This window comes from Phoenix dactylifera, chromosome 1, assembly GCF_009389715.1.
Source record: "Phoenix dactylifera cultivar Barhee BC4 chromosome 1, palm_55x_up_171113_PBpolish2nd_filt_p, whole genome shotgun sequence".
Taxonomy (NCBI): domain Eukaryota; kingdom Viridiplantae; phylum Streptophyta; class Magnoliopsida; order Arecales; family Arecaceae; genus Phoenix; species Phoenix dactylifera.
In genome coordinates this window covers 14,936,794-14,950,259 of record NC_052392.1, presented here as the reverse complement: position 1 = coordinate 14,950,259, position 13,466 = coordinate 14,936,794, and the positions used below count along the sequence as shown (strand labels likewise).

The window sequence follows — 13,466 nt, the reverse complement described above, 5'->3', positions numbered from 1 at the left end:
AGCATCAAAGAAGGCACGGATACAAAATGGAAGGGAAGGGGTTACTTGCACGGAAGGGCTCTGAGCCACCATGTATGGCAACCACAACCCCAGGACATTCTGTGGATGGAGAGGCTCTTCTGTGATTCATCAGCTCCATGTATCGCAGTTGTTCCCTGATTCATCCAAGGAATGGTGCGATATAAGGGATGATGGATTACAGAAGCATCCTAACGTATGCCAACCAAAACAGTTGAAGACAGAATCTAGTTGGAAAGCTAGAGTAACTGAAGGGAGCATAGAATTGTATTGGGAAAGCATGGCCTAGAGTGATGTGGGCTTAGGGAAGAGGGAGATCAAGAGTAGCCGAGAGTGATTGGTTGAGCAGGTGCAGAGAAGTTTGTTGGGTGAAAAGGTGGGAGTAGGAACGCAGGAGATGGGGGCGAAGGGGGTTTGGCCAGATCTACATATTTCTAATGATGTAAATGAGTATTTATCCATGCATGATGGATGCAATAATGTCCATGCCTTTATGCATGTTGGTGGAAGACTTCATGATGGAAGCCCATTAAACCACAAGAACACATTCTTAGCGTGCAAAATGGACACATAAAACTTTTTTAATATTGTAAAACATATACCACTTGCGTAAACACAGAAAGATCTGTAATTGTGCACTAAATTTAACAAGTGTCATCTTTAAGTACTGATTGAGAAGAAAATAGGAGAATGTGGTTGATGGTGCATACATACACAGAGAGTGGTTTATTTTGCAAACTAAACCTAGATGGCAATATTGGTAGAGGTGGGAGTGGAGCTAGAGGCACTAAGTAAGAGGGGTGAGGACAAGGTGGGATGACAAGCTTGGCCTAGAGTGGGGAAGGTGGAGCTAGCAGAGTGGTCAAGTGGTGAAGTGGGCGGCAGATAAAAATTTGGAGGGGGAGAGTGGGAGTAGATTGTTTGTAAAATTATAGATGGAGAGAAGGAAGAACTTATCAGTTGAGGCGTGATTTCACTGTCCTTAAGAATAGATCGCGCCCCTCGGAGAATGGATCTCGGTGTAGCAGGTAATGGCGGCCTATCCTCCAGGATACAACAACTGGATCACTCCAAGCGTACACCCGCAGATGCAGTGATACTATCGAACAGCCCAGAACCGCTCAGGAAGATAGAACAGAGAAGTCCTCTTCGGGAACACAGAAAACAGAAGACTCTCGGGAACGCAGGAAAAACAGAGAGAGAGGAAGATAAGAGTCCCCCCTGCGCGTGATAATCGCAACACGCCCGGTTAAACGTTTCCGGATCGGTTTCGCCAATTTTGGCTTGGACCTCCATTGGGCTCATGCGCGCGTGGGCTACTTTCTTTCTCTGCTTCACCAAGTTAAAAGGTTGAATACTATATAAAGATCTTTTGAGTTTTGTTCCTTTCCAATGTGGGACTAAAGAAAGTACACTAGACAAAAAAACAAAAGACAAAGAAGGGCAGACTCGGAATTTTTGAAATATTCCAACATAGATCACAGGAGAGGAGGGCATAGCAGGCAATATGCCCAATATCTATGTTTTTGCAAGTAGTTGTGTTTCTTTATGCAGCCATGCGTTAGGGACAAATAGATGCTGCGTGCATGCATCTTTGTATGTACATGAAAGACTTAAACCTGATCTGAGCTCATTAAACAACAAGAATCCTGTCGGTATAAAATGCATACATTGAACCTAGATAGCCTATAATAAATTGGTATGAACCCAAGAAGAGCTGCATGTTTGCATGGTCTAAAAATGTTTGAGTTTTTCGAGAACAAGATGACTGAGCCACTTACCAGCACCAATAAATGATCCATTTGCAAGAGCTTGATTTCCTTGGCTGCTTAATGTCACCCCAACATCCAAAAAGATTCCGCTCATAGCAGTATACATAGTAGCCATCTGCAGTGTTGAGGCTTTCCTTGCAGCTCTTTCCGACTGGGAGAAATGAGTATGTATACTATCAGTGTTCTACTAATAACATGTCATGAAAACATGAAAAAGAAAAAAAATTATGAAAAGATCAGAGAGACTGAAACTTGAACACAAACATGAGATATACAAATGACAAAATAAATGTAGTTGCTTGAGATTTGAGGGGCTTGTTTTCGAAACAAAGATTTAAAGGGCTTCTCTGACAGAAGAGGTATCAAATAACATAGATTTTCTGTCAAGTATAGCAAGAAATAGGCAGTCCAACCTTCTATTGCTGTATCAGGCGGAGACAAAATTGTCTCTGAATCAAAATGTTGTACACAAAAATGATCATACCGATGATTTTCACAATGATACTCAAAATAGGACCTACTTGTTGCCATTAATATTGTCTATTACACACTAACCCCTGTAGAGGATTTAGCTTATATAACATATGAATAGAAGAATTTAACAAATGAACACCGAATAGAGTTCACTGCATTTTCTTATTAAAACATAAGGTCTATCCTGCATTACTATCCAATAAGCAAAAGTCCAAACACATTCAAATACATTATAACAAATGTTCCGTGGTCTTTGGAGAACAGCTATTATAACTCAGTTCCCTTCAATTTACACTTGCGATTATGGAGCACAATAAAATCCGATATATAATACCAACTGTTTAATAGGAAAATTTTGAAATTTTAATGCTTTGAAAATGAATATTCTCTGCTGATACCTCAAGTACTCTGACACGGAGTTTCAAATCCCCTGACTCAAGTTGTTTTAACGAACTCTTCTATTCTCTGAACTCCTGAATGGCATCGAAATAGTGCAATATCTAGCCTGCAATAAATGAGATGCATCCTCACATCAGAATTGATAGGGAAACTTGTGTTTTTGTTTCATAACAAAACATTTAGTAGCAAATCATAGAGATAGGCAATAAAATGACAATGTCTTGCAAAAATACACATAGATGGCAATCTAGAGGTAGTGATAAGTAATTATTTGCGAACTTGCTTGTTCCAAAAAATATTATAAAACATAAAAAATATCGAGAATAAAATGAGATTGACATAAAGAACAACGGGAAATCCAGATACAGTAAGTATATCTTAGATCCTGTGAATTAATATTGCTCTCTAAGCTCTTGAATAAAAAAAGTTCTGAAGCATTTATCTCTCTTGAAAAATATGATGTAACAAAATAAAACAATGATGAAAAGGCAATATAAGGATTAATGGGGGAAAGATTAATTTGTACAATAAAACAAGGTCAGAAATTGCAAATTACATACATCAGGCAATAGCTTTCGAAACTCTTTGCAACTGTTTCTGATGATCCAACTTCTAAATCCCTAGATGCACCCTTCATGTAATTTATAAGTGGATGTTGAGTTGTTTTTTTCCATAAGATTAGAGTGCAACAAATGATAGCATGAATTATTGAAGAGTTACTAGAAAATTCTAAATATGAGTTGAACAAAATAAGCTATATAGAAAACCATGGCAGCAATGGCAAATGAAAAGCCTATAGTCAGTTTAAAAGTTATTGACAAGTGCCTAATTTCAGTAGGTTAAATACATGAAAAGGAAGAAAAGCACAAGATTAATACTTTTAGAAATAATATTAGTGGTCAACAAGAATTACTATGGTCAGCAGCTAGGTACCTTAAATTTAGTTATAAGTATCACATGCTTCTTGTTTTTCGGCTGTTCATCACTTAATAATTTGTAAATTTATTAATTGCATTTCTTTACCTAAAACTTGAGCATAGTACATAGGAAATACTGCTATTTATTAACTTGCTATACCATAAATAGGCTCTCAAATAAGTGTGGAAGTGTGTTTTTAGATTTATTATTTTTTCTGATTTTTACTGTTTATTTCTGATATATAACTATTTTTATGAGTTCTATTTATTTTTAGATATTTCTGAAATATCAACCGTCTAGGTGCCTACATAATGCATATGCATCATGCAGTGCCTCGGCCACCCACACCTCACAGTCATTTTTTATTGCTATTGCCTTCAAGATCTTCTTTGCACCACCATTAAAGCAGTAACACCTGATTACAATGAAAGATTTTGATCTTGTTCCTATAAATGTTCGTTGATCAACTTGTAGGATATGTACCAAGTATGATGATAAAATAATATTTTTAACATTTGAAAGCAGCTTTATATGAAGTTTAATCATAGTCACTATCGATATTGGAAAAGCAATCAGATGTTACTTAGGTTGTAGGGGCATCATCTTGCAATATGCATAGCTAAATATTTTGAGAAATATAATAACGATGCCACCACATGGATTTGAACCTTGGACCAAGGGGAGAGAGGCACTAACCACTTGAGCTAACGCTGATTGGTCAGTCCATATAGCTGATTGATAAGACGAAATACGTGAAGATCCTATAGTTCATAACACATATGTGGGAAGGGTTATTGATCACACCAACTTACCAGGGAGTCTTAGAGATGAATGGACTCAAATACCTTCACTTTAGCATCGCAATAGGGTGCTACACATTGGTGCTACATTACTATCTGGTCTTGTCGACACTTCAATGATTACATCACTATATTTGTACAACCATAGCACAAATGACAAGACTAAACATTCCCATTAATATCACCCTACATCTAAGTCACTTCACCAATACAGTCAACTTGTAAGTTGGTTTAATTGAAAAATGTAACTCCTAATACTAAAGCATACACATGTGTACTTATATCAAAAATTAAGGTACCGCTATACCAGGCCCTTACTAAGTACATGAAACTTACCAAGGACCAATACAAAACACCCCTCAAGGTGGTTCCAGAGGTGAAGAAATCCTATAACAACTAACTGACCCATCTTGTGACACTCGATTAGGGATCAAAATCTCGTGCCAACGTCGTACTAGTTGGTACATGCTGCACTAGCCATGAACCAATATGATAAGGGTGATACCACTGGTATTGAGCAAACCAGATGCATATCATATTGCACCGCATCATGCATGCCTTGAGATGTGTCAATCTTGTACCCCTAAGTACGCTTCTTTTCTTTCTTAATTTTTCTTTCTCATTTGTGCCAAGGCACACTAGCCGTATATAAAGGTTCATACTACACTTATCACATTATTAATCATTTTTGCCATGCCTTTTTTTTTGGTAAACCGGCGTCTCACTTACACATAGATGTGAGCGTGCCATGAGGAATCAAAATACAAAACACGATCAAGGCCCTGTGGGATGGGGCCAGTGCCATCCCATATGAAGGCCCCGGAGTGATGAGCTGTATAGGAGGCGACTCAGTCCGCCACACTGTTCGCCTTCCGAAATATATGTGCGACCCAGAAAGAGTCAAGACTGTCCAGAAGGTGGCAAATATTCCTGACTAGAGGGTGTAGATCTAGCCTGGCATGCCCGCACCTGATCCACTCAATCACTATGGCAGAATCATCCTCCAAGAATATCCGCTAGGCCTCCAAGTGCTCTAGCATTTACGAGACCCTCCCACGCCGCACGCAGCTCTACCACTAAGACGGACTCATCGAAAATGCGACGACCTCCTGCTGCAATCAACCTGACCTCCTAGTCTCGGATCACGAAGCCCACTCCACATCTGTTGTCGCCCTCTGAAATATTGCCATCAAAGAGAAAACCAGGGGGTGGGGCTCCCAATATATTTGCCATGCCTTTAGTGTGCTCCATAACACTGATATACCCAATATGTTCTACCAATCTCTAACCAAGTCATATTCATTATATAATAGCTCCAAAAGTGCATACGCATGCATGTAGCAGATCAAGTGTAATTTGTGCCATGAGGAACGGAATTCTGTAAATAAAAGCTTTGTATCTTCCCTCTTCCTCTAAACTCTTTGCAAGTATAAGAAATATCCAAGAGTTGCTCCCTAGATGCATCAGCTTAAACGGTGACTAAGAAGGTAATTCTTTGAATTGTCAATTGACCTCCTATGTTTCAAGACAAGCCCCTCTACTGCTTAAAGTTGCTTTTGCCAAGAATTCATCACCAACTTTTAAAAGGTTTCATTATAGATTGACTGAAGATGGTGCAGACACCAGCCCTATATCATCAATCAGACACGGATTCACCACCCAATGACACTTTGGCTGGGTGACAGATTATGAGAGAGAGAGAGTTTTTATGTTTTATTTGTTAGGTACTTTGGTCTTTTCCTATCGAGATATTTTGGTTTGTTTTTTTCTTTTTAGTTTTTCCCTATATAAAGGCTTGTAAGGCTTTGTTAAAGGTGAGGAATGATTATTAGTTTTGAGAGCTTCCTCATATTTTCTTTTGTTGGTGGATTCCGATACCTCGTTGGTGGATTCCGCAAGTTTAGTTACCATAGTTCGGTGGATTCCTAGGGTTTGCATCATCCGGGATGTTCTGCATCAAATTGGTATCAGAGCCGAAGTTCCTACTACTCATCAATTGATCATCCTTCGCCGCTTCGTCAAAGATCCTAGTTTATGGACAGTCCACCCCCACTCCCATTTCCTCACGTGTACTACGCACTTCCTCACTTGCTCTTCGCTCAAGCACTTGCACCACAAATGCCGGATCGTATCGAAATCCGTTGCACATCAAGCACAACAAGTTCCGAACTTGAAGAAGACTTCGACGCCCTCACCAAGCCGCAAGGAGAGATCATTGCCATCGCCGAGCCGCAAGAAGAGATCATCGTCGTCGAACAACAAGAATGACTCGTCGTCACCGCCGAACCACGAAGCGAGATTCAGCAGCCTTCTCTGGTTCCTTCGTTGTCGTCGTCGTGTTGTTCTTGCGTCATCCAATAGATGCTGGCTGCCAAGTCCTTCACCGTATTCATCGTCGCTGTCGCCTTAGTTGACAAAGAAAAAAGGCAAACAGACAGCGTCAAAAAAAAAATGACTAACAGATTGCAGTTTCTTTTCCCTTAATCTGCTTCCCAAATCTCGAAATCCATCGCCATTTCTTTCCTTTTCTTCCCTCCACATGTCCCACCACCCAAGGAAAGTGTAATTATTTTCCTTAACACATTACAGCTCATCTAGAATTGGAATTTGGCTAACAAATTTCAGATTTGGCCTTTCCCCCCAAATATCTTTGAAACTAAATTTGCTCCTCAAATCCAACTATCAATAATCTTCTCCCCAAATCTTGAAATCCATCACCACTTCTTTCCTTTTCTTCCCTCCACATGTTCCACCACCCAAGGAAAGTGTAATTAGTTTCCTTAATAGATTACAACTCATCTAGAATTAGAATTTGGCTAACAAATTTCAGATTTGGCCTTCCTCCCAAATATCTTTGAAACTAAATTTGCTCCTCAATTTCCAATTATCCATAACAAGCCAAACAACCAAAATCCACATAATTTTTGTTACGAGAATTTTTTCCACTCAATTAGCGAATTTTCTTTTTCTTCTCCCACCGCTCCACCTCCGCTGCCGCCACCCACCTCGACTGCCACCTCGACGCTGCCACCCACCGTGACGTCGCATCCCATCTACATCGACGCCGCCAACCACCTCGACGCCGCCACCACCTCGCGCTCTCCAGTGATGCCGCCATCACCTTTTGCTCCGTCTCCGCTACCGCATCTTCTGCAGCCTCAATCGTCATCGTCGCCTCCATCATCTTCCACGATCTCCACCATCGCTACCACAACCGCCGCCGTCCCTGCTCCTATGCCACCATCCGCTGCCTTCGTTGCACCACTTGACCGTGCCCCTACGACGGGCTCTCTAGCGGAATCGTCGGAATGGGTAACTCCTTCCTTTATTAGTGTTTATCCATTTATTTCTAATAGTATCTGTCTTAAGCTAGTGTGGAATTGCTCATCACATACCCAAGCATTCAACAGGAAAAAGTGCTCATTCCTCGTTGATTGAGTCATTTTTTTAGGATTTGTGGTATCGTCTAAAGGAGTCTGCACTAACCCCCAAAGATCAAGACGATTGTCGATTGGCCTAAGCCACAAAACATCCATGAGGTCTGCAGTTTTCATAGGCTTGCTACTTTTTCTTGACGTTTTATCCGCGGGTTCAGCACAATTATGTCTCCAATTACTGACTGCCTCAAAAAAGGTGACTTCCAATGGATGCGGTCTGCAACTAGAGTATTTGAAAAAGTCGAGAAGAGGATGATGGAAGCCCCTGTGATGCGCCTTTATGGACTTTTCTAAGGCATTCAAGGTGAAATGTGATGCTCTAGGATTGAAATAGGTGGCGTCCTTAACAGAGAATGCCATCTTGTTGCCTATTTTAGCGAGAAGCTAAATGAAGCCAAACAAAGGTATTCCATGTATGACAAAGAGTTCTATGTGGTTATTCAAGCTTTGCACTATTGGCGTCATTATTTGCTTCCGCATAAATTCGTGCTATACTCCGACCATGAAGCTCTTCGATATCTCAATTCTCAGAGAAAGCTCAATTCCAAGCATGGTCGTTGGATTGAATTCTTACAAAAGTACACTTTTGTTCTCAGGCATAGAGTTGGGATCGAAAACAAAACAGCTGGTGCGCTCAGTTGAGGGTTAATCTTCTCTCCACAGTAAGTATCAAAGTCACTGGATTTAACAGATTGAAGGAAGATTATGCATCCTGCCCTGACTTTGGAGAAGCTTACCTCATTCTGTCAAATGACAAATATCTCTCTTGACAGCCATTACTCCAAGAAGGGTACTTATTTAAGGCCAACAAACTCTACATACCTCATACATATGTGCGTGACTTTTTAGTATGGAAAATTCATGCTGGTGGCTTTTCTGGTCATTTCGGATAAGATAAAACCATCGATGAGGTCGAGCATCAATTTTATTGGCGGAGCCTTAAACGTGATGTAGCCAAATTAATTAGACAATGTCGAACGTGTCAATTGGCCAAGCATCGCAAGCAAAACACTGGCTTGTACACTCCGTTACCTGTGCCAGCTTGTCCCTGACAAGACGTGAGCATGGATTTTGTATTTGGCTTGCCACGTACCTTCCGCAAGCATGGCTCTATTTTTGTGGTCGGAGACCGTTTTTCCAAAATGGCTCATTTTATTCTTTGCGCTAAAACTTCTGACGCCTCAAACGTTGCCAAGCTATATTTCGATCATGTAGTCAAGGTGTATGGCTTGCCTAAAACTATCATGTTAGATCAGGATGTTCGATTTATGAGTTACTTCTGGAAGACTATATGGCACATGGTGGGCACAAAATTTAAGTTCTCGACAGCTTGCCACCCTCAAACTGATGGTCAAATAGAGGTTGTCAATCGTAGTCTTGGAAATCTTTTACGATGTTTAGTGGGTGACCATAACAGGAACTGGGATTCCAACCTCCCTATAGCTCAGTTTGCATACAACAATTCTATAAATAGGTCTATAGGCATGAGTTCATTTGAGGTTATTCATGGATTTAGAGCTCGTAAACCTTTAGACCTTCTTCCTATGTCACCACATGCTAGGGTCTCTGAGTCTGTCGAAGCATTTGCACATCATGTCCATTCATTGCATCAAGAGATCAGTAAGCAAATTGAAACTAGTAATCTTCAATATAAACTACAGGCTGATTTGCATAGGCGTGCTAAGGAATTTCATGTTGGAGACTATGTCATGATTCGCGTCAGACCTGAGCAGTTTCCATCTAGAACCGCAAAGAAATTGCAAGCTCGTAGTGCTAAACCTTTCCAAATATTGAGACGCATAGGACCAAATGCGTATGTCATTAACATCCCTTCTGATTACAACATTAGTTCCACTTTTAATATTGAGAACCTAGTTGCTTACAAGACTCCTTTGCCTATCCCAGATGGCTCATATGACACACCTACTCCTACCCCACCAGATATGCCTGCTTTTGACCCTAACACTTTCCCTTCTCCACCCACACGAAAAGAAAAGATAGATGCTATTTTGGATGAATAGATAATATCTACTACTAAAGGAGGAGCTCACCATTTTCTAGTCCAATGGAGAGACCATTTAGATTCTGATAGCATGTGGATTATTCGTGATGAGCTACAGCAGATTGATTCGGACATATTAGAGTACTACCAGAGCTGCCTGCAGTTCCACTCGACTGAGTCGAGTTTCTCCCACCCTAGGAGAGTTGGTGCGGACACCAGCCTCAGATCATCGATCAGACACATGTATAGTCGATGGCACGAGAGGGCAGCCCACCAGTGACACTTTGGCTGGGTGACAGATTATGAGAGAGAGAGAGAGAGTTTTTATGTTTTATTTATTGGGTACTTTGGTCTTTTTCTGTAGGAATATTTTGGTTTGTTTTTTCTTTTTAGTTTTTTGCCTATATAAAGGCTTGTAAGGCTTCGTTAAAGGTGAGAAATGATTATTAGTTTTGAGAGCTTTCTCATATTTTCTTTTGCTGGTGGATTCCGACACTCCGTTGGTAGATTTCGCGGGTTTAGTTACCATTGTTCAGTGGATTCTGGATGCCCTATTGGTGGGTTCCTAGGGTTTGCATCATCCGAGACGTTGTCTGCATCAAAAGACCATAAAAATTCTGCTCAATTTTTCAATAGAACCTATTTTACTAAGAGTTGTGCTTCAGAATTAATCATGGTTCAATTGGGAAAGGGATGATGATGATGACATACAAAGAAACCAGAGTAGTAAGTAGCATGATATATAAGAAATAAAAATGTTAGTTGCATCCTTAAAATAATTCCATGATGCAACTACTTTTAAGCTAGCAATTGATCGAAAGTATTGCAATTTGAAAACTCAAATGATCTTTCGCTTAAGTCACTTAAGTTATTTATATAGTTCATAATCACACACCATGCAAAAGTTCAAGAGAGATGTACAGAGTAGCATGGGTCTAAGTAGTCGTAAAAGGGGGAGGCTAGTGCACAAGGGTCCAGCCTAAGGTTCAGCATATCGGTCAGTATCATACCGTACTGGTATCGAACATGTATATAGTGCACTGTATCGACACTTGGTACATCTCGACGTCTCGTGTTGTACCGTGTACAACACCTCAACACTGTATTAGGACGTACTGGCACAGGGTCCAATACTGAGATGGCGAACCTTGGTCCCGCACTCCGAAGTCAGGAAGGGTCAGATGTACGCGGCCTTGCCCTCACGTACAGAGAGGTTGTTTATATATTTTTGAACCTATGACACCTAGGTTATGATGAAGCAACCTTACTGTTGCACCAAGTCCACCCTCTAACAAGGTCTAAGTAGTCATGATGCTACAAACAAATGATTAGATTTCGGTTCATGAAATTACACCAAATACAAGATTGTAGTTAGAGAAACCCGGCACATCTATTAGAAAAATATTGAGGAGAATTCGGGGCATGCAGAATTAAGTAAATTAGCCTTCCATTTTCAGTTTTTTGTTCAGTTTAGAATGATAAATACTTAATATTTGCCAATATATATTTCAAAAATCCGTACAAGAAGCGAGTCATGCAAATCCTAGTCTTTGTAGAGTTAGGGGAACTATTTGAGCAGGACTAGTGTCTTAAATTTTTCTTACTCATTAGTTGACTGGGAAAGCTATACATCCATAAATATTGAGTTTTGTATTTGCTTAGTTATCTTTGCATCTAGGGCTTTGTGGGGATTCAAAATTTGACTATGAAAAGTAGTTCCATCATATAAAGGAATAGAAAAGGTCATCATTAAAGACCATGCATTCTTGTGCATGCAGAAAGGGAGACAAGAGTAAAAGGTAAGTTCTCACTCTTTTCTTATCACCCATACTATTTTATCCATTTTATCCCACTAGAAAATTTAAATGACATGCATGTAGCATCTGCTGGAAAACTCCAATCGAAAATCTGCTGGCTACAAGATTTGTCATACTGGTCGGTATGACTGGGTATACTAGTGTATCGGTACCCAAACCAGTATATAGTCTTGTATCTTACCGGCACTCAGTATACCTCGCCGTCTTGCACCATACCGCGTACCAAAATTGTAATAGGATGGTACCGGTATATGGTCCGGTACCAAGCGGCGAACCTTGGTTGGCGAACAAATTATCTTTTTTTAGAAACTGTTTAAACTCTACTTTTTCAGCAACCATATATTGTATGACCTCCAAACCCCAAATTAGCAAGCTCGAACTCTTTAATTTTCTGGTAACTAAACTATCTGATCAAGATCTGCTGAAGTGTACCGAACTAGCTGATTTAGGGCACATAGAACCAGCCGGTTCAAGGTGTCTCGAATCGGACGGTCGAATACTATCATGGTTCATTACCACAGTTTTGATATAGAGGGAAAGAGAGGAGAGAGGAAAGAGAGAGGCAGACCAGTTGCCGACTTCAGTTCGAAATTGGCAAATTAAAAAAGGAATTCCCTGCTCTGAGCCCTCCCTCCCTCTCTCTCGGCCTCTCTCTCTCCCCCTTACTCTCCCTTTCTCTCCCTCTCTTGCTCTCCCTCTCTGTCTCTCTCTTTTCCTCTCTCTCCTTCTCCCTTTCTGGCTCTCTCTTTGTGATTGTTAGATTTTTTGGTTAAATAATGATTAGAAGTTTTCATACTTTAAAACATATATATTTATATATATGTTAAGATGGGAGTTCGGCTCAGTTGGTTTGTACGTTGGTTTTCTAACTTAGGGGTCGTGGTTCGACTCTCCTTTTCCTCGGATTTATTCTCCGTAGCCGAGCTGTCGAGGCTTCTTCATCGCTTATCCTCATGTGGAGGCGCTCATCCAAGGCGTGTGGGTCCCACCGCCCGTGCTCGTTCGAGGTGGGTGGGTCGCGCCCGAAGCGCAAGGAGCTGAGGTGCGAGAAGCGTGCGCCCGTGCTCGTCCAAGGCTGGTGGGTCGCACCTCGCGCTCGAGGTGCGAGGAGCCGCGTAACTTCCTCGCTTGCACCTCTTCGCGACGCGCCTTCTTCCTAAGGACAACCTCCTTTTGGCGACCGATCTCGCATCCGCTGGCCCTACTCCTAGTATTTTTTTCAAACTTTCTTACCAGTTTTGACCATTGGATCGTTTTTTGGTCGCGTCTGTCCCGAAGAAATCTATAAATAGATCTCTACGGATTAGACAGAAGACAAAATCGGAAGCAGAGAACTTCTACTCTCCCTTCCTACTATTTTCTTTCAATCAACGGGCTTGCTGCATACTGATTCTGGTTCAAAGGCTTCTTTGATCCGTGCAAATCATTGAGGCAGAAGGAACATTGCGAGAGGCTGTTGTATCTCTAGAGTAGAACGCCATCCAAGCCTAGTGCACTGTAAAACGAAGAAATCTACTTCAAGGAAAGTGACCAACATATCATGCCTCAGCATCTCGGGTTCCATTTTTTCACTCTCTATTTATTTTCTTTAAGCCTATTACTGCCTATTATTTGTTGAAGCAGAATATTTTAGATTTTAATTTTTCTGGGACAGATTACTCCCAACATATTGAAGTAGATTTTCCAACATATAATAGGCTAGTATTTAGAGTTACCCCAATGGCCAATGCAAGTGACCCGGTTCCTCCTGAAAAGTTTAATGAAAATAGCTTTAAGCGTTGGAGATACAAGATGGAAATCTTCTTAACCACACCTAGGTTATTTTCCAT

General features: G+C 40.8%; 1 protein-coding gene across 1 annotated transcript in view; it reads right to left on the bottom strand.

Moving 5' to 3' along the window:
* Positions 1-13,466, bottom strand: part of LOC103723802 (protein ACTIVITY OF BC1 COMPLEX KINASE 7, chloroplastic-like) — a 41,037-nt gene that overhangs the window by 5,348 nt on the left and 22,223 nt on the right. Inside the window, 4 exon segments of the mRNA XM_008814840.3 lie at positions 1,800-1,941; positions 2,663-2,710; positions 2,712-2,735; positions 2,737-2,769. Coding sequence (XP_008813062.1) covers positions 1,800-1,941; positions 2,663-2,710; positions 2,712-2,735; positions 2,737-2,769 — 247 coding nt within the window.